The sequence below is a fragment of the Peromyscus californicus genome, unplaced genomic scaffold (assembly GCF_007827085.1).
Source record: "Peromyscus californicus insignis strain IS unplaced genomic scaffold, ASM782708v3 Scaffold_9__1_contigs__length_137607984, whole genome shotgun sequence".
Lineage (NCBI taxonomy): Eukaryota > Metazoa > Chordata > Mammalia > Rodentia > Cricetidae > Peromyscus > Peromyscus californicus.
The window spans coordinates 69,947,136-69,974,577 of NW_026294617.1; the positions used below are offsets into that span (position 1 = coordinate 69,947,136).

The 27,442-nt window shown below is 43.8% G+C and overlaps 1 protein-coding gene across 3 annotated transcripts in view; it reads left to right on the top strand.

The window, feature by feature from the left end:
- The window catches only part of Gatad2b (GATA zinc finger domain containing 2B), a 67,338-nt gene extending 45,448 nt beyond the window's left edge, over positions 1-21,890 (top strand). Inside the window, exons 3-11 of one of the 3 annotated variants that reach the window (XM_052730292.1) lie at positions 5,548-5,677; positions 6,407-6,538; positions 8,043-8,174; positions 10,002-10,172; positions 10,970-11,285; positions 14,450-14,652; positions 16,015-16,125; positions 16,270-16,387; positions 17,685-21,890. In XM_052730292.1, the coding sequence (XP_052586252.1) occupies positions 5,548-5,677; positions 6,407-6,538; positions 8,043-8,174; positions 10,002-10,172; positions 10,970-11,285; positions 14,450-14,652; positions 16,015-16,125; positions 16,270-16,387; positions 17,685-17,818 (1,447 nt within the window). In that variant the 3' untranslated portion in view covers positions 17,819-21,890. The remainder of the gene's footprint in view (positions 1-5,547; positions 5,678-6,406; positions 6,539-8,042; positions 8,175-10,001; positions 10,173-10,969; positions 11,286-14,449; positions 14,653-16,014; positions 16,126-16,269; positions 16,388-17,684) is intronic. The other 2 variants (XM_052730293.1, XM_052730294.1) reach the window with 2 other exon arrangements.
- Positions 21,891-27,442: the final 5,552 nt, after the last annotated feature.

Here is a 27,442-nt window from a genome sequence, read left to right on the forward strand (position 1 = left end):
TTTGTTTGTACACAAATGCTCATTCCTGTTCTGTCTCTGTCTCTTCGACACACACACATTTTCACAGGCCCCTTTTCTGGTATCTGTCAAAGTGTAGTTTGAAGAAAAGAACCTGGAGGTAACCAAGGCTTGAATCTGTGTGGTTGTTGAATCACAGTATGAACACCCCTGGTTTTAAGAAGACTCAAGTAGCTGGGCGGTGGTGGCGCACGCCTTTAATCCCAGCACTGAGGCAGAGCCAAGGGATCTCTGTGAGTTCAAGGCCAGCCTGGTCTACAGAGTGAGATCCAGGAGAGGCACCAAAACTACACAGAGAAACCCTGTCTCGAAAAACCAAAAAAAAAAAAAAAAAAAAAAAAAAGTAAGAAGACTTAAGTTTATTAATAGTTCAGAAAAAGCTGATAAAAGTAAGAATTACTCATTCATTTGACCTTGTTGACTTTATCCTGGCACTAATCTAAAGCAGGATCTTTATTAAGCTCGACTAATGGAGGAGAGAAGAAGCTTTACATGTGTTCCTTTATCTTGATTGTCTTGTCTCAGAATTTTTTTTAAAGATTTATTTATTATTATGTATATAGTTTCTGTCTGCATGTATACCTGCAGGCCAGAAAAGGGCAACAGAACTTCTTACAAATGGTTGTGAGCCACCACGTGGTTGCTGGGAATTGAACTCTGGACCTCTGGAAGAGCAAGCAGTGCTCTTAACCACTGAGCCATCTCTCCAGCCCCTCAGAACTCTTTTTTTTTGGGGGGGGGCGTTTCGAGATAAGGTTTCTCTGTGTAGTTTTGGTGCCTATCCTCGCTCTGTAGACCAGGCTGACCTCAAACTCATAGAGATCTACCTGACTCTGCCTCCCAAGTACTGGGATTAAAGGCGTGTGCCACCCCGCCCAGCTTCAGAACTCTTAATAAATAAAACAAGCAAAACAAAAAACCAACCAAACAAAAAAACCTCACAAAAACCATAAAATAGTTAATCTTGGTAATAGTATTTGATAGTATTTAGAAATCCTTGTAAAAAAATTATCACTAAGATAAATTTCTTAGTCATGCTGGAAGAAGAGAAACTTCCTTGGAAGCTACAGGTAGATTTGGAGAAATGTTGTATAAGTAGATCAACCTGTTATTCTTCAAGGAGAGATGGTGTTGAATGAATGAGAACATGTACCAGAGAGGCTCATTTGCCCCATAATCATCCAGCCTTTCAGAACAAGTGAATGAAATACTAGATAGATTTTTCATGTCTCAAAGTGAAGCTCTTTAAGTACATTCTTCATGGACACATTGTTACACTGCTTTGATAAGCTGGCAATGCTGTTTTTTTTTTTTTTGTTGTTTTTTTTTTTTGGTTTTTCGAGACAGGGTTTCTCTGTGTAGCTTTGCGCCTTTCCTGGAACTCACTTGGTAGTCCAGGCTGGCCTCGAACTCACAGAGATCCGCCTGGCTCTGCCTCCCAAGTGCTGGGATTAAAGGCGTGCGCCACCACCGCCCGGCAGCAATGCTGTTTTAAATAAATTAAACAGAGTATGGGATTGATCATGCAGCTCAATAGTACAGTGCACACTTAACGTGTAAGGTGCTAGGATCAGTCCCAAATAGTGTCCCCCTAAAAGGTCTTATAGCCCTGACAACCCAACCATTCTATTTAATTTTATGTGTGGATAATGAACTTACAAAATAAAATACATTGGATATTATGGGCATCAAGTATAATAGCATCTCTTTCCACTTCCCCACCATCTGCTCTGTAAGAGTGAACTAAGGAGAGATATGATCTCTTTGATACTAATAAAAACAAGGCCACTGGATAGATGACTCAGTGGTTAAAAGTACTTTGTGGCCCTTGCAGAGGACCTGGGTTGAGTTCCCAGTACCCACACCATCTATAATTACAGTTCCAGGAGATTCATCTCCCTCTTCTCACCTCTGAGAACACCAGGCATGCATGTGGTGAACATATATGTATGTAGGCAACACACATACATTAAATAAAACATCTTTAAAAGAATAAAAAGAAAAATATGGAAGGTGGAATTTTTGTAACATAAGACCTTCTGTGTTTGTTGCCTCAATACCACTCATGGGGTAAATTCTAGTATCTGTGAAATAACATGTATGAAGTGAAAACTAGTACAACTACTGTTTTAGGATGGTAGAGAAAGACCTTTTTTCTTCTGCTGGTTTGTGGTGGGACTTGAACATGTAGTCATCCATCTGCCACTGCCATAGGATCCCAGATCTGCATCATACCCAGGCGGACTTCCTTTTTTTATTACTCAGATAAGAATTAGGAGCTTTAAGATAAGTAATAATTGGGCTGGAAAGATGGCTCAACAGTTAAGAACACTGACTGTTCTTCCAGAGGACCCGAGTTCAATTCCCAGCACCCATATGGCAGCTCACAACTGTACGTAACTACACCTGTGGCAAAACACCAATAGACATGAAAAAGATTATTGAAAGATAGGCAGTAGTGGTGCAAAGGCATGTGAATCTATGTGAGTTTGAGGTCAGCCGGGACTAAAAAAAGAGACCCTGTCTCAAAAAACAAGGAATTAGGAGCCTTATGCTATATTATAGCACAAGTGGTGTTTAGCTTTTAATAATCTCTTTAATAGATAAGTTTCATACTTAGAAGCCTCAAATACTGATTTAAAAAATGTTGGACATCCGAGGTGGTGGCACATATCTTTAGTACCAGCATTTGGGAGGCAGGGGCAAGCAGGTCTCTAAGTTAGAGGCCAGCGTGGTCTACAGGGTGAGTTTGGGACAGCCAGAGCTACACAGAGAAACCCTGTCTGGAAAAACCAAAACAAGCAAACTGGGATGAAGGCTTGACTTGGACTTTGCCTTCTCTATGCCATCTGTCTTAATATGTGTCTGGTTGTATCTAAGCATAAAACTCTGTTTAGTGTTATTTCTAGTGTAAGTTACTGATAATGTTACACAGTCCCAAAATGTTCGTTCAGGAATATTTCTGCCCAACTTAGTATTGAGTAGTACATAGTAATCATTTGTGCAGGGAATAATGTTTTACCTTAGAAACAATCTTCTTACAGAATATACTTACCTAGCCAGGACTAGAATTTCATAAAGCTGCTGATTGGTGACATAAACACTAGTGAATCAAGGAGGGAATTTCCAGACCTCATAATTATTACTCACCTATGGCAATCTTAGTGTGAGAGGATGAAGGAATGTAGAAATGACAAGTAAAACGTGAACACAAAATTAGATTCAGGCTCTTTATTTAGGTCTTTTTGGTCTAGAGAACTAAAAGCTTTTTCTCCCTCTAGTGGCCTTTTTTTTTTTTTCAGTAACTATATTCTCAGCTTGCTGTCTGACTTGTGGCTACAGTGCAATCCAGACACATTGACTAGTCCACAAAGTAGTCATTTTCCTTACTCCCTCTCTTCCTGTTCTTTTTTCTCAGATTTGCCCTGTTGAGAAAAGTAAAGGTTTATCTCAGTCATCAGGGATCCCTTGTTCACCAGGAATAGTGGTGCACTGTGCTCATAGTTCTAGCACCTAGGAAGCAGAAGCAGGAGGTGCGCGCTATGAGTTCAAATTTAGCCTGAGCCACAGGGGCCAGCAAGATGGTTCAGTGGGTATAGGCACTTGTAACCAAAGCTGATGACCTAAGTTAAATTCCTGGACCTCCCACAATGGAAGGAGAGAACTGACTCCACAAAGTTGTCCTTTGACCACATCTGCCCTCTGGCACATATGTACATGCATGTACAGACACTAAATTAAAATTAAAAACATAAAAAAGGCTTCTTGGGGCTAGAAATGTTACTTGATGGTAGACTACTTCTTTAGCATGCATAGGATCATAGGTTGGATTCCCAATAACAGACACTTTTGCCGGGCAGTGGTGACCCATGCCTTTAATCCCAGCACTGGGAGGCAGAGGCAGATGGATCTCTGTGAGTTCAAGACCAGCCTGGGATACAGAGGGAGTTCCAGGACAGGCTCCAAAGCTACACAGAGAAACGCTGTCTCAAAAAAAAAAAACAAACCAAAAAAACCCAAAAAACATGCAATTTTATGTCCCAAAAGAACCTGAGACAAAAACAAAACAAACAACAAAGCTTTGAGAAAATAGTGGATAGGGTCTTAAAAGTAATGACCTATGAGCTTTTAGGTTTTAAGTTCTGCATTAAATACGACCTCCAGCCACGCCATCATAACCTAGCCCTACATATTCCCAGCTATTTTATCACAGAAAGCTATAGCTATATCTCAGTGATAGAAGGCATTCTTAGGTATCTATGAGGCCTTGAGTTCTATCCCCAGTTCTAACCACAAAAGAAAGGGGGAAAAATAACTTCAGTCAGGCATGGTACTCCTTTCTTGAGATCATAGTGCTTGGGAAGTAGAGGTGGGGAGATCTTGAGGCCAGTCAGTTGCATGAGACTGTCTCACAAACAAACATTTAAAAATCAGGAGAGGTGGAAGACACATTTGTTGATTTGAGAATCTAAGGTAATTAGATTTTTCAGGATCTCTTATATTTGGGCTACAGAAATATGAAAACAAGGATTATCTAATGAATAGATTTGGAAGTAAGAGAAGTCCATGTGAAGGATTTTAGGTGTCAGAGTAGTTCCTGGATAGTTTCTTTTCAGGGAAGATGCTAAATACTCTGGCTAACGTGTTTTTTGTTTAGTCCTTCTCCCAGAGGCTGCATGCTTTAGAGTTGATAATATTCATTTTCTGAAGCCATTATCCGCACCTTCTTATGCCTTTTCTTTATGACTCACTCTTGACAGGATATAGTATCACTTACCAGAACCATGTTATTAGTGTTAGAGTGAGCTATTTTCTTTTTGTCCATCAGTAGAGGAGCAGATTCTAATGGATTTGCTCTTTCTCCAGGCCTCTAGATAACTAATAACATAATTAATGACAGCTCAGGGATGTGATAATAGGGAAAACATTTATAATTACAATATGGTATTAGAGTACTTACCTTAGTTTTTAATTTTATTTTTAAGACAGGGCTCATTATATAGCCCAGCTAGCCTGGAACTCACTGACGTTCTCACTGATGGGATTAAAGGTGTGAGCCATCATCCCGAGCATTTCATTATTTATTATTTTTATGTGTATGGGTGTTTTGCTTACATGGATCTGTGAACTATGTGCATACAGTGCCCATGGTGGCCAGAGAATGTCAGATCCCTGGGACTGGAGTTACAGAGTATTGTGATGCTAGGAATTGAACCTAGGTCCTCTGGAAGAGTTAACTCTCTAGCCAGCCCTCTCCCTCCATCCTCCAATTTTTAAAGCTTCTCATTACTTTATATCTTTGTGCCTGCATAGCAGACCTGACAGATTGAGATTAGAAAAGTATTTTGCTAAGGTTTTGCCCTCACATATTGGTGTCTTTATTCTGGGAATTGTCTCTGTCTTTCTCTTGCTGAGTCAGGACAGACCTAAGTTCTCTTGGATTTCTTTGTTGTAGTAAAGACATTTTCTTAACTTTTTAAGGAACTGTCACTGTTGGAAATACTGTAATCTTTTCCTTTTCTCATCCAGTGAGCCAGACCGAGGAAGGCTGACTCCTTCCCCAGACATAATTGTTTTGTCTGATAATGAGGCTTCCAGTCCCCGGTCCAGCTCCCGGATGGAAGAAAGACTCAAAGCAGCCAACCTAGAGATGTTTAAGGTAAAAGAGAAAGGGAGTTGTTTTCCTCCTCCTCCTCCTCCTCTTTCTTCTTCTTCTTCTTCTTTTTTTTTTTTTAAATTTCATATTCCTTAAATTCTCTTTAATTCCCTGGTTTGGTTTTGTATTATTGTTTTAATTTGCTTTTTGGATCTAAATAACCACTTACTTGATAAGTTCTTCATAATGATTCTCCACAATGTGCCCTTTTGAAAGGTAGCTGTTCAGCCGAGCAGAAAAGATAGTTTGCTAAAGCATGTCATATCCGATATAATTCATCTTTAGACAATGAAATAGAACTTCATAATTTAAGTCAAATAAAATAAACACTTAGGTATGACAATATCCTTTACACTATCTATCAGGTATAACAATATCCTTTATACTATCAAGAGTCTCAGAATATAGAGAATTCTTACTTGTTTATTATTATATCTACATCAAATAGGATTTTTAAAGGTTTAGAGGCCATTTTAAAGGAAAATGTTGTTTCCATCTTGTCACTCATCTATGTTTCACCAGGAATACACTGATTGGCATTTAGAGATAGTCTGTAAATACTTTTTGAGTACTCCTGAATGCCACTCTGAAGGACTACACAGATAGAGTCACATCTTCACTTCTTCTTATAGAAGATGAAGGTTTTAGAAGAGAAATATAGATTATTTCTTACAGAAAGGGATTCTGGGTACTTGCTGCTGTTGTTGACCTACAGTCTTCCTGTTTCCTTAGGGGAAAGGCATTGAGGAACGGCAGCAGCTTATCAAGCAACTGAGGGATGAGCTACGTTTGGAAGAAGCTCGTCTGGTGCTGTTAAAGAAACTAAGACAGAGTCAACTACAAAAAGAGAATGTGGTCCAAAAGGTAGTATTTTGGGGTGGAGAAATGGCTCAGAGGTTAAGAGCACTGGCTACTCCTCCAAAGGACCCAGGTTCAATTCCCAGCACACACATGGCAGCTCACAACTGTCTATATATAGTTCAGGTCCAGGGGATCTGACACCCTCACACAGACACACAGACATATATGCAGGCAGAACACTAATGTACAGACAATAAAAAAAATCATTTTTTAAGGAAAAAACTTTAAAAAAAAAGTAGTATTTCTAGAAAGGGGGAAAAGCATCTAGTTTGAGATTGGACTTTCCCAGGTTGATTCAGCTTTGTGGACCATTCTTCTGTGGATCTGTAGTTTTTTTTAGTTTCTACAAGTAGAGAGATTAAAAAGTAGTAGTACTTTTGTTTTAACCTTAGAAATTAATCAAGAAAAACCTTAAGTGGGCATGGTGGTGCACGTCTGTTACTCCAGCACTTGGAAGGTAGAGTTAAAATCAAGAGTTAAATTCATGCCGGGCATGATGGTGCACACCTTTAATCCCAGCACTTGGGAGGCAGAGGCAGACAGATCTCTGAGTTTGAGACTAGCCTAGACTACAGAGTGAATTTCAGAACAGCCAGTGCTACACAGAGAAACACTGTCTTGAAGAAAGAAAAAAAAAGTTGAGCTGAGCGGTGGTGGCACACGCCTTTAATCCCAGCACTTGGGAGGCAGAGGCAGGCGGATCTCTGTGAGTTCTGTAGGCCATCCTGGCCTACAGAGTAAGTTCCAGGACAGCTATTACTGTTACACACAGAAACCCTGGTCGGGGAGGGGAGTTGAGGGAGCTGGAGAGATGGATCAGCAGTTAAGATAAGAGCACTTACTGCTCGTACAAGACCTGGCTCTGGTTTCCAGCACCCACATAGCAGCTCAAACCCAGCTATTGCAGTTTCAAGGGATTTGATATCCTCTTCTGGCCTTTTGGCCCTTGATAGGTACACCGCAGGTACCACCAGGTATACACATGGTACACACACATAAATGAAGGCAGAAACAATCATGTACAAAAAAAAAATCAATCTTTTTTTTTATAGAGGAGTTGAGCTGGCTCTATAAGACCCTGTCTGAAGAGAGAGCACCTGGCATAGTGACACACACCTTTAATCCTAGCACTTGGGAGACAGAGCTGAGTGGATCTCTATGAATTTGAGGCTAGCCTAGTATACATATCGAGGACCAGGTCTGCCTGGGCTACACATAACAAGACCAAGTCTCAAGGAAACAAACACACACACACACACACACACACACACACACACACACACACAAATCAAAAAGCCTTAATTTCATTTTTTTCTCATCTTCTGTATCAATAGGTATATTATATTTGTTTTTTTACACTCACACAAAGAAATTTTAAAAGCCTAGAACTTTACTGGATTCTACTTCTGAGTTTTGGGGTTTGTTTGTTTTGGTGGAGGTGGTTGCTTTTTTTTTTCTACTTTCTTTTTTTTATTTTCATAGTCTCATTTTCTGTTTCCCTTCCCAGACTCCAGTTGTACAAAATGCAGCATCTATTGTTCAGCCATCTCCTGCACATGTGGGACAGCAAGGCTTATCTAAGCTTCCCTCCCGGCCTGGGGCTCAAGGCATTGAACCTCAAAATTTGAGAACATTACAGGTATGTGACCCATAGTGTGGCACCTTACTGTTGGAACAGCCTATTGTAACACAAATTGCTTAACGGTCTTGTTAATAGAAAACTCAGAGCCACGGGGGCTGGAGAGATGGCTCAGCGGTTAAGAGCACTGGCTGCTCTCCAGAGGACCCGGGTTCAATTCCCAGCACCCACATGGCAGCTCACCACTGTCTCTAACTCCAGTTCCAGGGGATCTGACACCTTCATACCAATACACATAAAATAAAGTTAAATAAATTGTAAAAAAACAAAAAAAAAAAAACCCAGAGCCAGACATTGGGGTGAAAGCTGAAAGCTCAGAGAAGCAGAACAGCCAGCCACTAGTTCTTCCCTCTAGAAATCCTCAGCCTAAACAGAATGAGTTCCTGTTTCCTCACGCCTTATGTACCTTTCCATGTCCTGCCATATTACTTCCTGGGATTAAAGGCCGTGTCTCTACTGCCTGGCTCTGTTTCTCTCATGTATCCCAGTATGGCCTTGAACTTACAGAGATCTAAATGGATCTCTGCCTTCCGAGTGATAGGATTAAAGGCATGTGCTACCACTGCCTGACCTCTATGTTTAATATAGTGGCTGGCTTTGTCCTCTCATCCTCAGTTAAATTTATTAGAGTACACAATATAGCACCACAGCTTGTCTCCCCTGTCTTCTTTGAAGATTATAGAAGAATCTGAATATGGGGCCAGCCTGTTCTACATAGTCCCTGGCTTGCCTTTTGTGGTGGTTGTTGTTTGTTTTTTGGTTTTTTTCCGAGACAGGGTCTCTCTGTGTAGCTTTGCGCCTTTCCTGGAACTCACTCTGTAGACCAGGCTGGCCTCGAACTCACAGAGATCCACCTGCCTCTGCCTCCCAGTGCTGGATTAAAGGCATGTGCCGACACTGGCTTGCCTTTTTTTTTTTTTAAAGAGATAGGGTCTTGGAGCTAGAGAAGGCTCAGCTGTTAAGAGCATATAGAGCTCAGTTTGCAGCACCCACTTCACTTGGCTGGTAATTCCAACACTCTTCTGGCCTCTTCAGGCATGGCATTTATATGCATCTACATACATAAATAATAAAATAAATCTTTAAAGAAAAATTGGAGGGGGCTGGAGAGATGGCTCAAGAGTTAAGAGCGTTGACTGTTCCAGAGGTCCTGAGTTCATTCCTAAAGAAAAAGAAGAAAGAAAAATTTAAGGTGGCTTAGTGGTTAAGAGCACTAGCTGCTCTTCCATAAGACCTGGATTTAATTACTAGTACCCACAAGAGGCTTACTTCTTTCTAACTCCAATCTCAAGACCTCTTCTGGTCTCTAAGGGCACCAGGTATGCATATGGTGCATAGACAATACATGTAGGCAAAGCACTCATATACATTTAAAAAAATAATAAAATATTTTTTAAAAGGCAAGGACTTTCTAGCCACTAATCAGCATTAAGAGTAATGGTAGAGGGCCTGGAGAGAGGCCTCAGAGGTTCAGAGCACTTCCTGATCTTGCTGAGGACCTGTTCCTGCCACCCACATGGTGGCTTCCAGCCGTCTATAAGTGTAGTTGTAGGGAATCTGGCATCCTCTTCTGACCTCAACAGTGCACACGTGGTGCACACACGTACATGCAGATAAAATTCATCCACATGAAATGAAAATAAGTAAATTAAAAAAAAAAGTTTTTAACTAGAGTAATGGTAGATTTATCCCATTGATTGTTAGATGAAATTATCAAATGTGTGTTCCCATGGTTCTGCTTGCTGTCCATTATAAGGATTGTTTTCATTTTGCATTTTGTGGGTATTAATGCTATCTGTGAGTTCTTTTCCTATTCTTCCCCTATAGGGTCACAGTGTCATCCGTTCAGCAACCAACACCACCCTTCCACACATGTTGATGTCTCAACGTGTTATTGCACCAAATCCAGCCCAACTTCAGAGTCAACGGGGGCCACCGAAACCTGGCATTGTACGCACCACAACACCTAACATGAATCCCGCCATCAGTTACCAACCAGTAAGAGCGAGCTCTGGTATAGAAACAGAAAAATCCTTTGCTTTTCTTATCAAAAGAGCCACAGGTTTTAAGTTTTTGTATATAGAGAAACTAGGACAAAAGAGTGATTTGAATAAAGCGCATTCTCCAGAATGGATACTTTAAGGAATTATATAAAAATGGTGGTAGAGAATAAAAAATTTCTTAATAAAGAAAAATAAATAAATAAATAAAAACACACATAGAAAAAAATGGTGGTAGAAAAAGGTAGAGCAGAGGTAAGTTAGCTAAAATATGCCTTAAGAAAGAGACAGGGTTTCTGTGTGTAGCTTTGGAGCCTTTCCTGGAACTCACTCTGTAGCCCAGGCTGGCCTCGAACTCACAGAGATCCACCTGTCTCTGCCTCCCGAGTGCTGGGATCAAAGGCATGCACCACCACCCGGCTCAATAAAGAGATCTTAATCTAGGGGTGAGAGTGGGATGGAAATGGCATAAATACACTACTCATGTATGAAGTTCTCAAAATAAATGCATGTATGAAAAAGATAAGGAGATGGAGATATGTATGTGATAAAAAACCATAGGTACATGGCAGAAAGCATCCCTGATCTCTTCTTTTTCAAACAGCTTTAGCTTATAGGTGCCATCATTTTTTTTTTTTTTCTTATGTGCCAGGGTTATCTTTCAGTAATGAGTTGAATGTTTCCTATTTTGAAGAAGCTAAGCAGTCCAGACTAGGATCATATAGTATCCTCTATTAAAAGTCAAGAATTGGTCTTCCTACACTTATCAGCCACCTGTCCCCTGTTCCCTTTCAGCAGTCAAGTTCTTCTGTTCCCTGTCAGCGCACAACATCTTCTGCCATCTATATGAACCTCGCCTCCCATATCCAGCCAGGGACTGTGAACAGAGTGTCCTCACCACTTCCTAGCCCCAGTGCCATGAGTGATGCTGCCAACTCACAGGCTGCAGCCAAATTGGCTCTTCGAAAACAGCTGGAAAAGACGCTCCTGGAGATACCACCTCCAAAACCTCCTGCTCCCTTGCTTCACTTCCTGCCTAGTGCAGCCAATAGCGAGTTCATCTACATGGTAGGCTTGGAAGAAGTCGTACAGAGTGTCATTGACAGCCAAGGTAACACTTCCTTCTAGTTAAGTCTCTAAGCAAGGGGTTGCCAAGCCTCTGGCAGAGAATTATTATAGGGAAATGTGCAGTATTAAACAACTGCTCTTAAAGCCAGGCGATAGTGGCCCACACCTTTAATCCCAGCACTTAGGAGACAGGGGCCAACCTGGTCTACAGAGTAAGTTCCAGGACAGCCAGGGCAACACAGAGAAACCTTGTCTCAAAATAAAAAACCAAAAAACTGCTCTTAATCCAGGCCTAATAGCTCATTGCTCATAATCCCACCACTTTGTAGGGGGAGGCAGGAGGACTTGCTCCATGTCCAAGGCCATCCTGGGCTACACAATAAAGTGAAAGCCAGCTTAGGCTACAGACTGAGACCCTGTCTTGAAATTTTTTAATTTATTTAGTACTGCTAAACTGGGTATAGTGGGACATGTGTATAGTCCCAGCACTGAGACTAAAGTGGGAGATTACTGAGAGTTTGAGACTAGCCTGAGCAACATAGCAAGAGCCTGTCTCAAAAAGAAAGTTGGGCCCGGAGGTGGTGGTGCACGCCTTTAATCCCAGCACTTAGGAGGCAGAGCCACTCGGATCTCTGTGAGTTCGAGACCAGCCTGGTCTACAGAGTGAGATCCAGGACAGGCACCAAAAACTGCACAGAGAAACCCTGTCTTGAAAAAAAAAAAAAAGTGCATACATAGCCAGACGGTGAAAGTTGGAGGTACATACAGGTAACTAGTATTCAGGAGACTGAGACTGGACAAGTTCAAGTTTGAGGCCCCACAGAGGTTATATGATGAGACCTTGTAAATTAAATTAAATCTCCATTTTTACTACCAAAGCATCTCCCATCACTTAGTTATACAAGCTGTCGGGGAGCAATATCTCAAAAAAGAGGGCTAAAGAGATGGCTCAGTAGCTAAGAGCACTGGCTACTCTTGCAGAGGACTTAGGTTCAATTCCCAGCACCCACATGACAGCTCACCACCATCTGTAACTCAAGAAGATCTGATGCCTTCTTTTGGCATGGCATCAAACACATATGGTCAGTAGACGTCCACGCAGGCAAAACACGCATGCACATAAAGCAGAAGTAAGTCTTAAACCAAAATAGAGTCTAGAGATTTAGTTCACTTGGTAGAGTACTTGTTAACCTGGGAGGTAGAGGTAAGAGGATTAGAAGTTCAGGGGCCTCATCAGATACATAATCAATTTCTAGATCACCCTGAAATACATAGAAGAATCCTATTCACCACCACCACCACCCCAGGGTGGGAGGGGAAATGATATATTTTTGTTGTTGTTTGTTTACTTCAATATATTGTTTAGTTCCTTTTTAAGAGTTTGTTCTGGCTCACATTATGGGAATGTAATCCATCATAATAGGCGAGTCAAAGGCATCAATCATGAACTTGGAGCAACTGGTCACATCACATCCACAGTCAGGAAACAGAACAGTGAATACATGTTGTTTAGTTCCTTTTTTTGTTTTGTTTTGTTGAAACAGGATCTCATATAATTCTAGCTAGTCTGGAACTATGTGTAAACCAAGGTGGCCTTGATCTCACAAGGGACCTGCATTGCCTTGTCCTCCACAGGTGCTGCTGTTAAAGGCACAGACCACTGTACCTGCTCTTTAGATGAATAGAATTTCTGGGTTTCGTGACTTTGTGTTGAGTTACTTTATTCAGTCCCTGCCCTTTTAATGCTTCTGTTTGAAAACTGTATATACTAATATAAATAACCAAGCATCAACACATGAAAATTGCAACCCAATACTGAGCCAGACGTTCACACAATACAGTGTGATACTAACAGGTATTATTAAGCTTAAATTTCCAAACAGTATGGGAAAGTCCCTAGAGGACTGACTAAACACTAGCTGTAAACAGATCAGAGTGCTTTAATGTCAGCCAGGTAAGGTGACTTATGCCTATAATTCCAGCACTTGGAATACTGAGGAAAAAGTGTTGCCATGAATTCTAGGCCAGCCTAAGCTCAAAAAAGTCTTCACAAAGTAAATATTTAGAGCCTGAGTGTTGTAAATCTGTATATTTGTAAAGGGAAAGTTAGTATATAGTGATGTTAAGAAACCAAAAGCAGCTGAGTAGTTGTGATGCATACCTTTAATCCCAGAACACGGGAGGCAGAGGCAGGCAGATCTCTTGAGTTCATAGCTAGCCTGGTCAACAGAGGACATTCCAGGACAGCCAGGAGTACACAGAGAAACCCTGTTTCGGAAAACTGAAATAAATTAAACAGAAGGCACTGTTAATTGGAGCCCTTTGATTCTGAATTTATTATTATGAGGTTTTTGTAACAAGATTACACAATGTAGCAGGTAAGGCTCAGCCTTACTCTGTAGCCCAGCCTCACCTCAAGCTCAGGGTCCTCCTTCCCTAGCCTCCCAACTGCTTAAGCCGAAGTATTTATTAAATTGTATTGGGAAAAAAAGTGAAGACTTGGCGTGGTGGTGCATGCTTTTAATTCCAGGACTAGGAAGGCAAATCTCGTGAGTTTGAGGCCAGCATGGTCTACATACTGAGTTCTAGGACAGCCTGAGCTACATAGTGAGACCCTGTCTCAACAAGGCAGTAAATAAGTTTTAGATTCATTTATTTAATTTTGATGAGTGTTTTTCCTGCATGTATGTATGTCTATCACATGTTTGCCTGGTGCCCTCACTTCAGAAGAGCACATCAGTCTCTGGAGTCACAGGTGGTTGTGAGCTACCGTATGGGTGCAGAGAGCCACACTCCAGTCCTCTGGAAGGGCAACACAGTGCTTTAACTGCTGAACTCCAGTACCCTGAATTGTTTCGGTTTGTTCATTTTTGTATAGTGTCTTGTTTCAGTTTTTTTTTTCTTTTTTTTTTAATTTTGTTGGTGGGGAGAAAAGAGAATGGTGTGGAGGTGCCAACGAGCACACTGGGAGGCCAGAGACAGCTCTGTGATCATTTCTTTGCTTCCTCCTCTACATGAGTTTCAAAGACGGAACTCAGTTTCTTTAGGATTGCCCAGAAAGCACTTGTGTGCTCTGAGTCATCTCACTGACCCTGTATATAGTCTCTGAGGGAACAGAGTTAGCTTGTGGGAAGGAAACTGAAAGGACGAGACGCAGAAGAGGTGGGAGACGTGACACCATTAACTGTTCTTTTTATTGGTGTCTAGGCAAAAACTGTGCCTCACTTCTGAGGGTCGAACCCTTTGTATGTGCCCAGTGCCGCACAGATTTCACCCCTCACTGGAAGCAAGAAAAGAATGGTAAGATCCTCTGTGAGCAGTGTATGACTTCCAACCAGAAAAAGGCTCTCAAAGCTGAACACACCAACCGGCTGAAAAATGCTTTTGTTAAAGCCCTACAGCAGGAACAGGTAAGGATTCTGGCTCCTACTCCACAGTCATCTGAACAGGTTTGCTTTTCCCAAAAGGTTGTTTTTCTAGCCAGGCGGTGGTGGCGGCGGCGGCGCACGCCTTTAATCCCAACACTCAATGGGCAGAGGCAGACAGATCTCTGTGAGTTTGAAGCCAGCCTGATCTACAGAGTGAGTTCCAAGATAGCCAGGACTGTTTCACAGAGAAACCTTGTCTCAAAAACAAAACAAAACAAACAAAAAAAAAGGTTGTTGCTTCTAGTTTGGAGGGTACCCATGTGGTTACCATAGACCTCTGGGTCTGGAAACCTAGGTTTCTTTAAAAAAAATAAATAAAAGCCAAGTGTAACTTTAATCCCAACACTCGGAGGCATGGATAGATGGATAGATGGATAGATCTCTATAGGCAGCCTGGTCTATAGAGCGCGTTCCAGGACAGCCAGAGCTATACGGGGGTGGTGCTGGTGGGGTTCAAAACAATAGTAACAAAAAAGTACACCTTTTCTTGCCAAGTATGGTGACACTTGACTTTTCTGTAGCTCTGAAGAAAGTCTCACCATTAGCTCTGAATGGCCTGGAACTTGTGTTCCTCCCATCTTTGCCTCTTGAGAGCAGGGATTACTGGCATGCCCACAACATCCAGACCCTCTATTCTCCACTTGATTGTCTTGTCAAACAAAGGAGTGTTGCTCCGGGGAATTTGCTGCATGCTTTCAAGTCTGCAGTCTGTAGTTAAATGACAAAGGAAAGAATAGGGTCGGGTAGCTCAGGGAAGCTCAGTGGTAATAGAAGTGTGTGACATTCCATGATGCTAGCTATAGAATGAGCTTCCTCAAAGGGAAGGATGGGTTAAGATGCTCAGATCCTTTTCTCTGCCCATTTCCCACTCCACTAACCATCAGAGTCCTTAGGTAGCATCATGAGCCTTGTGGAAAATAGATAAGCAGGAATCAAAACTAAGGTCCTAGTTTAATGGTAGAGCACTTGCTTCCATATCTGAGGCTCTGGTTTTGATCTCCAGCACTGCATGGCAGTTATGTGCAGACATGAAGGAATCTCTTAAAAAAAAATTAAAGAGAGAAATAGGAACTCAATGATTCATTAGCTTTAATTACATTACCCTCCACCGTCCTCCAGTTGTCCTCATGAGAGCCAGCTTTCTAGAGAGGAGGGAGCGCTTTTAATCAATGAGACATGTTGGTTACTTGTACCTGGAGAGCTCAGTGTAGCCGTCTCACCCTACTTTGCCTTTTTCTTACTATTGAAACTAGCTGTCATCATTACAGAAATAAGACCCTTTGTTTTCTAGTTAGAGAATGTAGGTGCTATTGTGTCCAATCTCATCTCAATAACTCCCAACAGGAAATTGAACAGCGATTACAGCAGCAGGCAGCACTCTCCCCTACTACAGCTCCAGCTGTATCCAGCGTCAGTAAACAGGAGACCATCATGAGACATCATACACTTCGGCAGGTGAGGAACTTTCCCCTAACCCGGCTTTCTCTTGGGGGCTGCACTTCTGCAGGAATTGGTTCTGTTCTCTTTTACTTCTCTGCCTTTGTCTTCTATTTGAACTTCTGTAATGGCAAGGTTTCATCAACTGTCCCCTTGTTTCAGGCTCCACAGCCCCAGAGCAGCCTCCAGCGTGGTATACCCACATCTGCCCGCTCCATGCTTTCAAACTTTGCACAGGCACCCCAGTTGTCTGTGCCAGGTGGCCTCCTTGGTATGCCAGGTAAGTGAATTGATTTCAGAACTTATCTCACAGGGTTGTCTAATTAGTGGACAAGTCTTTGTTCTAAGGATCTTGTATAGTTCAGGCTGGCTCTGAGCTTGCTGTGTAACCAAGGCTGTCCTACTTCTGCCTCTCCCCTACCCCAAGTGATAAAGTTACAGGCATGTACCGCCTAGCTTTAGTGCACAGTTCGTTTTGTGTATAGGAAGACATGTGTGAGTATGGGTGCATGTATAGAGGTTAGAAGTCAATCTTGAGTGTCACTCCTCAGGCACTATCCATTTGTTTTTTGAGATAGGGTCTCTTATTGGCCTCCAGCTCATGGAGTAGGTTGCTAAAGCTCCAGAGACCTGCCTCCCATTGCTAGGATTATGAGCATGCACCACCAAACCCAGCTCTTTATGTGCCTGCTGGGGATCAAGCTCAGGTCCTCATTCATACTTGCATGGTAAGCACTTTACTGACTGAGCTTTCTGTCTAGAGTATAGTTCTTTTGTTTTTAGTATATATGAGTATTTCACCTGCACGTATGTCTATGTACCACTTGCATACCTGGTGCCCATTACGGCCACAATAGGGTATCTGATGGCCTAGAACTGTTGTTACAGACAGTTGTGAGCCATCATATGGGTGCTGGGAATCAAACCTTGGTCCTCTGAAAGAGCAGCCAGTGCTCTTAATTGCTGAGCTATCTCTAGCCCGTGTACAATTCTTTAGCAGCCCCTTTAGGCCCATTATTTTTTGCTTTCTGTTTTCTCCTTAGGTCATAACTACTCTTGGTATTCTGCAAATGTGTTTTTACTAAGTCATATGAGTGCGGTAGGACTTTGGTGGTGAAAACAGTAGGGTCCCCACAAGTGTAAATTGAATTCTGATGTGCTTTCCATTGGGCATGCGAGTTTTTATTTCTGTCGGCTAAAATAGCAGGGTCTGCTGTCCAGCATGAATGATCTAGGATTCTTCTCCACACTCAGTGGTCCCCAAATCAGAGCAGATCGTTGATTCTTTCTCATCTTTCCAGTCATTTTCCTCTCATTACTGTTTAGCCTTTTTCTTTTATGGCGTACTGTAAAGACTGTTCATTATTCCTGGGAGGGCTGACGTTTCTGGAGGAACTCTTTCCCTGAAGCTTGGGATTTAAAGACTGTAGCTGCTGCTGAAACAAAGCTAGCTGAGGCTAGACAAGTGCAGGCAATTGCAGATGTTTCCTCCCCATCTCTTACCTCTGCAATTGGAAAGGACAGAAGGCAGTGCCATTTCTTAATACCTGTCCTCTTCTTTTGTCTCCTGAATCTAGGTGTCAACATTGCATATTTGAACACTGGCATCGGAGGACATAAAGCCCCCAGTTTGGCAGACCGGCAGCGTGAATACCTTTTAGACATGATCCCTCCCCGGTCTATATCTCAGTCCATCAGTGGACAGAAATAACGCCTGTTCCACTTATACTGCCCATCCTTGAATCCTTTACCCATTTCTCCTATTGCCCCCAACTTCCGTCGCATGCAGTGCCTGTACTGGTGCCTACCATACACGGAAAAGCAAAACCGAGAAAACAGAAGACAAAAATAGACATCAACAAGAAAACACACGCCCCGCCCTGCCACCTCCCCTTTATCTCACACTGCTGCGATCTGTTCTCCTGCTGCTCTGTCTTCTCTCTTCGATTTCCTTTAACAGTGAGGTGGATCTTTGCCTCTGATAGAGGTCAGAATGAGGTCCTGGGGAGAATCTAAGCCCTTTGCTGTGTGTTTCTAAAGTTTGTTTATGCTATAATTATTATCGTTTTTAATTATATTGTGTGTCTTCCCTTTGTTCTGTGGACGGTTAACACCCCCCATCTTCTGTTTTCTTCCCTGCCTCCTTTCTGCTAATACTCCCTCTTTTTTAAGAAAAAATACAAATGATATACCTGTTCAATGATCACATGTAGATTGCAATGGATCCTCAGCTACCAAGTTGGACATAACTGAGAATGTTAGGGACAGAGATTTTGAATGCACTTAACCTGAGTTTGTGGAGTGGGTATCATCAAGCAAGTAGGAATAGCATCCCAGCTGTGGTTGGTCAGGATCTGGACAGTTATGGAGGCAATGTTTTAGTAATGAAGTTGGGCTCTTTAAGAATAAGGAAAGGAGCTTGGAAGAAGAAGCTTAAAACAAAAACTACCTGTAGGGAGATGGGGGAAGAGGTGTGACATAAGTTTAATAGTGTCCCAAAGAGGACTGTGACCAGGTCCTGGCCTTTAGTTGCTGGGGGAATAAGATTGGTCTCCTGACCCCAGTGAGGACACAGACATCTGTTCCAGGCCAACCATCCCAAGATCGTTCATCTTATTTTCTTTGTAAAAGTTGTCTCCCGTCACATGTTCATACCCTCTTAACAAATGTTAATCTTCCTTCTAACTATAGTCCCAGAGGAATGGCTGCTTCCAGGCAGCAGGTGGCTGGGGTCCTAGAAGTTGGAATAGGTATAAGTGAATCACGTGACAGAAGGAGAACCTAGACATAGAGGAGGAAGAGGTTTCTCCCAGCAGTCGAGATCCTGGAATTTTTCTATCCCTGTCCCCTCTTGAGTGCTGAGAGAGATGGGTGTAGGTCCCTAATCAGGTTGGCGCTCTGCTCCACCTCTCCTATGCTGACTGTAGATCCAACTCCTCAGAGCCAAGCAACTCTTGTCAAACTAGCCATGGACCTCAGCTATACAAGTATTGTCTTCCCCAACCTCCCAAATTTTATTAATTTTGCCGTTTTGGTTTTTTGTTTTTTTTTTTTAATTTTTTTCTTAGGCGCTACTAATGTAGAGAATGAATTGAATTGTGCAATGTTGCTGTTCTGGGGTTAGGGAGGTAAGCATCCTGTTTGCCCACACTGCGGCAAGGAGGAGGGGACCAAACTGTTTTTGAGGTAAGAGAAGCCTGAAAATGAAGGGTTTCTGCTCTCCTCAGAGTGTGCGTGCGCCTGCCTCTACAGCTCTAGAAGCCGTCAGAGTGTACTGGGGACACTCTGAGCAGATGTATGAGGAGTTGTGTGATATTTTGCCCTTGATAGCCACCTGAGGAAATTCCCTCATTTTTATTTTTAAAAACTAAATAATTTTTTTAAAGTAAGAAGGCACTTTTAAAATTATTCACACACACAAACTGCACACCTTTCCCATAACATTGGGGGTAGGGTGGAAAAAGAAGCTGAAATCAAGCTCAAGTCCCTACTCTGGTCTCTCTTTCCAATACTCCAGTGCCACTGTGGGTGATTATACTGGCCCTACGGGCCTTCCTGGCTTTTTTCTTTCTTCTCTTTCCTTCAAATTCGTTGAGCACTTAATAAAGGAGCAGAGATACAGCTGTGTCTGGGCTCCCCAAGTGGTGAAGTGACCTGGAAGCTGGATGCTAGTAACAAGTAGTTTGAGCGGGTCATTTCAAGTGTTTTCTGGGGAATGTGGTGCCCCTGACTGTAAGTGGTGGGGCGGGAGGGGGGCTAATGGAGCTGGGTCTGGGGTTATTTTAAAATTATATACATATATATATATATAAAGATATATTCTTACATCTTTTCTTTGCCCTCTGTGCTTTGAAAGCACTGAATAAATTGATTTTGTTTCTCTCTTCCACAAAATGGGAAGATTTTTTTCCTCCATTTTTTAAATGTTTTTCTTACAGTCATCTTGCCTTGTGGCATGTCTGTCTAACCTCTCCCTACCCCATGATGAAGTGCCATTTCTGTTAAGTCTCCCTGATCCCCAGCTCAGAGGTGCTCAGAGGTACAAGGTGCCCAAGTTTGTCAGTTGAGATTAAAAGGAACAGAGAATGTGCAATACTGTCCAGCTGGGGCCTGTCCCTGCCCTGAGCTAGGTTCTCTCCCTGGGAGCCAGGCCACTTTGAATAGGGTTTGGAAGTAAGATGTATAGAAATGGGGATGGTGGGAAGGAAAGCCCAGAGTACAGTGCCTGTTTAGGTGCTGAGGCCATAGGGGAGAAGGTAGATCTTCCCTGTTTTTATCCCTTCAGGGTCAATCACATAGAAGCTGCTTATTAACTAGTCTAGCTCTGTGGCCCTTTGCTTAGTTGCTGAGGTCTGGTTTCTCCTCCTCTCTTCCCCATTTCATGTCCCTCCAGGGATTAGTGAGGGGGTGAAATCTTTCTTAATCATGGTAAAGTGTTAGCCTTCCATCTCCTCCTTACTCCTGCCCCTGTCCCCCTTTCTTCAAGCCTCTACATTTTACATCATTGATTGCCTTGTGTCCTTCCAAACCTTTTTTTTTAAAAGAAAAACAAAAAACTCTCATCCTCAGGCCATGGGCCCTTAGACACTAACCCTCATGCCCTAAGGATCGGAGGAAAGGCCCTGAGGTCAGCTGTCCTTTACCATTGGACTTTGACTCTCAGGTGTCAGGAGAGTGAGGAGCCAACCAGTACACTCTGGCTTCCTCTAGACCCTGAGGCACTCGAAGTAGTCATTCATGGATGGTGTCCTACTCTGTAGAAACCTGAAATGGGTGGATTAGTGGCAAGGCTGGGGGTAAAATGAGGAGACAGAGGTCCTTATTTGTCAGTTTTATTTTGTCACTGACCATAGCATCTGAACTCCCTCCATTGCTGAATAAGTATTTTTCCTGCATTTTGGGATATATGTATGGTAGACATTTCTTTTTAAAGACACCGAGATAAATGTTTTCCTGCCTTGGTTACCTTTCCTTGCCCCTTTGAAAGGAATTAGCTATAGAACTGCTTTGTAAAGATGCTTCTTGATATTTTACTTTTGTTCCTTTCCCTAAACCATTTCCATTTCTCCCTTCCTTCTAGAAGGCATAACCCTTCTTTCCACAGCCCCTTCCCCCACTCATCCTAGGCTCCCTTCCTTTCCATCAAGATCTTCATTAGCTTATGATATTTGCTGCCGAGATGTTATAACAAGGACTCATTCGTGTATATAAGCTATTTCTTGATCCATTTAAAAGGAATTGTACATTGTGTAGAAAAAAAAAAAAAACTGAAAAAGAGAAAAAAAAAAAAGCCCTAGCCATGGATATTGTGAAACTGTGTTATGTCATTTTGTAATGTGCCCGTTTGTGTATGATCCGTGCAAAAGGGTTTCTGGGGAAGGGGAGGGTGTAGGGAGGCAGGGCTGTGGAGGGTGGGGAGAGGAGTGGGCCGGGCCCAGCACACTGAGACTGGCAGCTGCTCCAACCCCATCCCTCCTTAAAGATGCCACCTCCCCCACCACCCACCCCTAATTTGTGCCTTGCCCTCCCCACCCTGGAGTAATCCCTCCAGGTCACCAGCACTGCCTTGGCAGAGCCCACTCCCTACCCTAACCTGCCCACTCTTCCTACCCCCAGCATTAGGTTGATACTGTGGGGAAGTGCTGGAGGTTGGGAGGTAGCCGAGGAATGGGGCAGTTCCTGGGGGCATCGAAACCAAGTATTATTATGAATTGTAATTGTATTTGCACTGTTTTCCCCCTCTGATTGCATCAGCATATATACAATATACCTATATAACAAAATCCAGTGTCAAAGCTTTCTTATGCAAGGAATTTCCCCACCCTTCAGAAAAAGAACCTCATGGACCTCTGAAAGGGTGGATTGTCAGGAGGTAGTAGTAAAAAGGAAGGATTTTAGTTATCCTAAGAAAGTTACCTGCACCATTCTAGGCTGTGTGGATTGAGGTGAGGCTGGCTCCTGTGAATTACAGGGCTCCAGGGCTAGCACTGTAGGACACAGGCACAGTGTGGATATCTGGGGCCTACTGACTTGCTGTGTGATCTTTGGTGGAGCTCAGTGTCTTCAACCTGTGAAGTGAGAGCGGAAACCACTGGCCTCCATGCTTAAAATTCCACAATTCTTTCCCCATCTACCAAAAAACAAAAAGCACCCTGAGGGGAAGGGAGTGCTGGGCTGAAAGACCAGGGAGGAAGTGAAGAGTGACTTGTGTTACTTATATTGACAGTGTCCTTGGGAAATTGCCAGTCCCTTACTTCAATATTAATCTAGGAGAGGTGGCAGTGGTGTAGGATGCTAAGTCAGTGACATCTTAGTCCTTGTGTTTCTAGCCATGTCATGACAGCAGGGACCAGGCTCCAAGCCTCACCTCACAATCACAGAGTCCTTAAGGATGGTTAACCAATGATTGCCCACCAGGTTGGTAATCTAGATGCTATAGGATGTGGGATTTCCCTCATCTTGGTGACAAGGAGCGCTCAGATGTAGCCCACATCTTTCCTTCCCTCAGATCTCACCTGAACCCCCAAAGGCAACTGTTCACAGTCTGTCTCCTTCAGAGGCCCAATTTATTCCCTCATTTCCTGGGCTGAGTGTTTTTACTCTCTTAAATTATTGACTCTAAAGCCTAGAGAGAGCATAGGTTGATGGGTGAGGCCTTGGTGAAGGTGGAGGATAGATTGGGGTGGGTGGCGGGGAGCAGGGAGGTGGGATGGGCAACGGCCTTCCCTGAATAGGGTGGGTGGGAGGGGAACAAGACCCTTTTGCACAACTCTCTTCTTTTAAGTTTCCTTTTTTCTTTCTTTCTTTTTTTTTAATAACTCATTCTAATTTTCTGCATTGTGTTTGGGAAATAAAATGGAAAAACTAAGACCAATAGGAACTGGTTTTCAAAAGGTAAATACACTCCCATCTGTTTCAGAGGCTGCTGAGCATTTCAGCAGTGAAGATTCAAATAATAAGCTAATTTTTGGAGAAAGGATTAAAAGAAAAACTTTGTAATATTTATCACTTGCAAGCTATGTTTAATAAAGAAAGGAATGGTTTCTAAGCTTTCCTGTGGCTTGTGCTTTAGTTGTGGCTGTGGTGGGAGAATCTGAGGAGTATTGATGCATGAGTTATGGCTTGTGATCCTACAGTCCCACCATAATACTGTTGGCTCCTACTATTAAAGCCCTTACCTACCTCTGCTGTTCCTCTCCACCTCTAATACCCTACTTCAACTATTCAACTATCTGGTGACTTTTTGGGGGGGGAGGGATTTCGAGACAGTTTCTCTGTGTAGCTTTTAGCCTGTCCTGGAACTCACTCTGTAGCCTCGAACTCCCTGGCTCTGCCTCCCAAGTGCTGGGATTAAAGCACTACCTGTTCTTCCAGAGGTCCTGAGTTCAATTCCCAGCACCCACATGGTGGCTCTCAAACACCTGTAATGAGATCTGCTGCCCTCTTCTGGCATGCAGACACATGCAGGCAGAACATTGTATACATTAAAAAAAAAAAAAAAAAAAAGATTTGGCTGGGCGGTGGTGGCCCATGCCTATAATTCCAGCACTAGGGAGGTAGAGAGTGAGTTGCAGGACAGTCAGGGCTACAAAGAGAAGTGTCTCAAAAAAAATTTTTTTTATGTGAATGTTTTGCCTGCACATACATACATGTGCTATGTGCACACCTGGTGTTCTTGGAAGTCCATATGGATGCTGGGAATTGAACCCAAGTTCTCAACAATAGCAGCAAGTAATCTTAACCTCAAGCCATTTCGGCAATCTTTTTTTTTTTTTTCTAAAGATTTATTTATTATGTATACAGTGTTTTATCTGCATGCACCCCTGCCCACCAGAAGAGGGCACCAGATCTCATTATAGATGGCTGTGAGCCACCATGTGGTTGCCGGGAACTGAACTCAGGACCTCTGGAAGAACAGGTAGTGCTTTTAACCAATGAGCCATATCTCCAGCCCCCGCCCCAGCCAAACTTTAAAAATTAAAAAACAAACTGCCAGGCGGTGGTGGCACGTGCAGGGTAGGTAGGTTTCTGAGTTCAAAGCCAGCCTGGTCTACAGAGTGAGTTCCAGGGCTACACAGAGAAACCCTGTCTGGAAAAACTAAAAACTAAAAAAGACATTGGGCTGGAGATGGCTCAGTAGTTAAGAGCACTGGCTACGCTTCCAGAAGACCTGGGTTCAATTCCCAGCACCCACATGGTAGCTAACAACTGCCTGTAACTCCAGGGGGATCTGATACCCTCAGTTTGACCTCCACAGATACCAGCCATACATGATTCACAGACATACATGCAGGCAAAGCACTTGCGTGTGTGTGTGTGTGTGTATTTTTTTTTTAAATGCAGTGGTGGCACACACCTTTAATCCCAGCACTCCGGAGGCAGAGATAGGTGGATGTCTGAGTTCGAGGCCAGCCTGGGCTACACAAGAGAGACTGTCTTGGCAAACAAGAATGGAGGAATACCAGGCACTGCAGTACATGCATGTAGTCCCAGCCAGCGATGCAGACCAAGGCAGGAAGAGCCTCATTCTAGAAGTTCAAAGCCAGCCTAGGCAATGTAACAAGGCACTTTTCTAATAAGTAAATAAGCAATATTAGAGATTCACTCGGGGCTGTGTGAGGAAGAAAATATCACTGCTTGCTAGGAACAAGGACCTCAGAAAAGGCAGCTGGCTGCTGGAGACAAAGAATGTGAAACCTTGGCTAGCGTAGTTATGGTTTGTATTGCTCTGATGAAACACCTGACCAAAAGCCAGCTGCAAGGAAAGCATTCATTTGACTTGCACTTCCACACTCAGTCCATCACTGAAGGAAGCCAGGGCAGGGGCCTAGAAGCTGGAGCTGATGCAGAGGCTGCAGAGAGATGCTTACTGTCCTGTGCTCCATGGCTTGCTCACTCTGCTTCATTACAGACCCCAGGACCACCTACCCCGCAATCACTAATTAGAACATGTCCGACGGGGCTGCCTATAGCCCAGTCTTAACGGAGGCATTTCCTTAACTAAGGTCCCCTCCTCTCAGAGGATTATAGCTTGTGTCAAGTTAACATAAAACCCACCAGTAAAGTGGCCCAGCCAGGGCAGTGGTTCTCAGGCAGCCTGCACAGAGGTGGTGGCACTGCACACTTTGGTGGAGAAGCCCAGGGTAGCAGGGTTACAGAGAAAGATAAAATAGATGGCAGCCCCAGCCCCCCTATAGTCAGGGACTCTGCCGCACTGAGGCAGCTACCAATGCTGGAGACTGGGATGGATGGGGTCCGAGTCCTGGGTGGCAACTTTGGTGGAATGAGCCCTTGAATGGGGATTATAGGCTGTGGCCACCTCCAGGTCAAAGACATTCTCAAGTGTGCCTTTCCTCACAGCCTCTTAGAGACCAGCTTGGCATCTCAGTAACCTCTCTCCCTAGCCACGTGCCCCAGCTCGTGGAGGAGATTAGACCCCTCCTGATACCCTGGCTGGTCTGTCCAGGTCTCTGAGGAAAGCAGAGGAGGACGCTGCTAGAGCAGAGCTAGGGAAGGAGACTCCAGTTAGTTAGTCTGCCAGACCTGAAGCGCAGTGAGGAAGCTCGAGAGAGTGCATACAGAGGCAATCTCCTGGAACACTCCCAGAAACCTATTGAGTCTAGAAGGGCCCGGGCAGTGATGCCACACGTCTTTAATCCCAGCACTCGGGAGGCAGAGCCAGGCGGATCTCTGTGAGTTCGAGGCCAGCCTGTGTACAGAGCGAGGTCCAGGACAGGCTCCAAAGCTACATGAGAGAAACCCTGTCTCGAAAAGCCAAAGCAAAAAAAAAAAAAAAGTCTAGAAGGGGATGACTAAGATAGGTAGGGCCCAAAGTGACTTTTCCCGGACACGCCATTTGGACAGAGCTGAACTAGAGCCACTCATGGCCCTTGTGCCCAATCTGTGAGTGAAGGCCTTTCTTACCCACACATCCACACCCAGCTTGCACTGGCCAAGGTGAAGCATTGGTATGTCCTCCAGCGCAGGTAGCTCTTAGGACACTGGCAGAGATGAACAACGCCATACCGTGCAGATCCCTGGGAGTTGGGTGTGGCTCTGGGTTCCCTATCATAGCCGAGTGGGCACTGGCCTGATTGGAACCCAGGCTGTTTTCTGCCTCGAACTGGTAAAGAGCCTCATCTTCAACAGAGACTCCCACTCTTAGTGTGCTAACGAAAAGCAAACAGCCAAAACTCACAGGCTAAGGGAGTGGTCCTAAAGGATGAAGCCAAGACCTGCTCAGAGAAAGAAGGGCACATCACTTTATGAAGCAGTCACTAGTACAGCAGCAAGGGGCCAGAGCCACAGCTGGCTGGAGGTACTTGCTGGAAAGGGAAGGCTCTGTGTGTGTGTGGGGGGGGTGTTGTGGGCTATTTGTACACTGTGTGAAGGTGCATTTCTGTGATTGGTTTAATAAAAAGCTGAATGGCTAATAGCCAGGCAGGAGGTATAGGCGGGACTTCCAGGCAGAGGGAGAGGAAGGAGGAGTGATCTACGTGGATGAGAGAGGTGGGATGAGACACTGAGGAAGCAGGATGGGCGGAACGTGACAGAATGTAGATTAATAGAAATGGGTTAATTTAAGTTATAAAAGCTAGTTAAAAACAAGCCGGGCGGTGGTGGCGCACGCCTTTAATCCCAGCACTTGGGAGGCAGAGTCAGGCGGATCTCTGGGAGTTCGAGGCCAGCCTGGGCTACCAAGTGAGTTCCAGGAGAGGCGCAAAGCTACACAGAGAAACCCTGTCTCAAAAAAACAAAAAAACAAAAAAAAAGCTAGTTAAAAACACAAGCCTAAGCTAAGGCCAAGCTTTCATAATTAAAGTCTATTTGTTGTTACCTGTGAACTGGCAGCCCAAAGAAAAATCTGACTCTGTGTGTGTGTGTGTGTGTGTGTGTGTGTGTGTGTGTGCGTGTGCGCGTGCGCAAGGAAGAGAGGAAGGCACCCTGAGACCCAGGCTCCCTGCCCCTTCGCATCTGGGTCATTTCCTGACCTAGGAGCTGAGTGCCGCAGGCCCCGTCCTGCCAGACCTTGGAGGCTCACCCTGCACACAGAGAGTACCCTGTACTCTTGTGCTGGCTGTGGGTGCTTGACTGGTTAGGAGCACAGACACAGATACCCAAGTGCTGGACAGACACATCAGAAATCACCAGGTTCCCAGTACCCAGAACTTGGATGCCCCTATACTTGAGGGAGCAGCCATCTGTGGGAAAGCGTGAAGGAAGGGCAATGGCCTGGGTAGGGTAGGAGAAGAGCAGCTGTATACCCGGGAGGCTCAGGAAACAAGTGGCCATCGGGGGCAGAGGGGACTGAGTCAGATTCTAACACCCAGGTCTG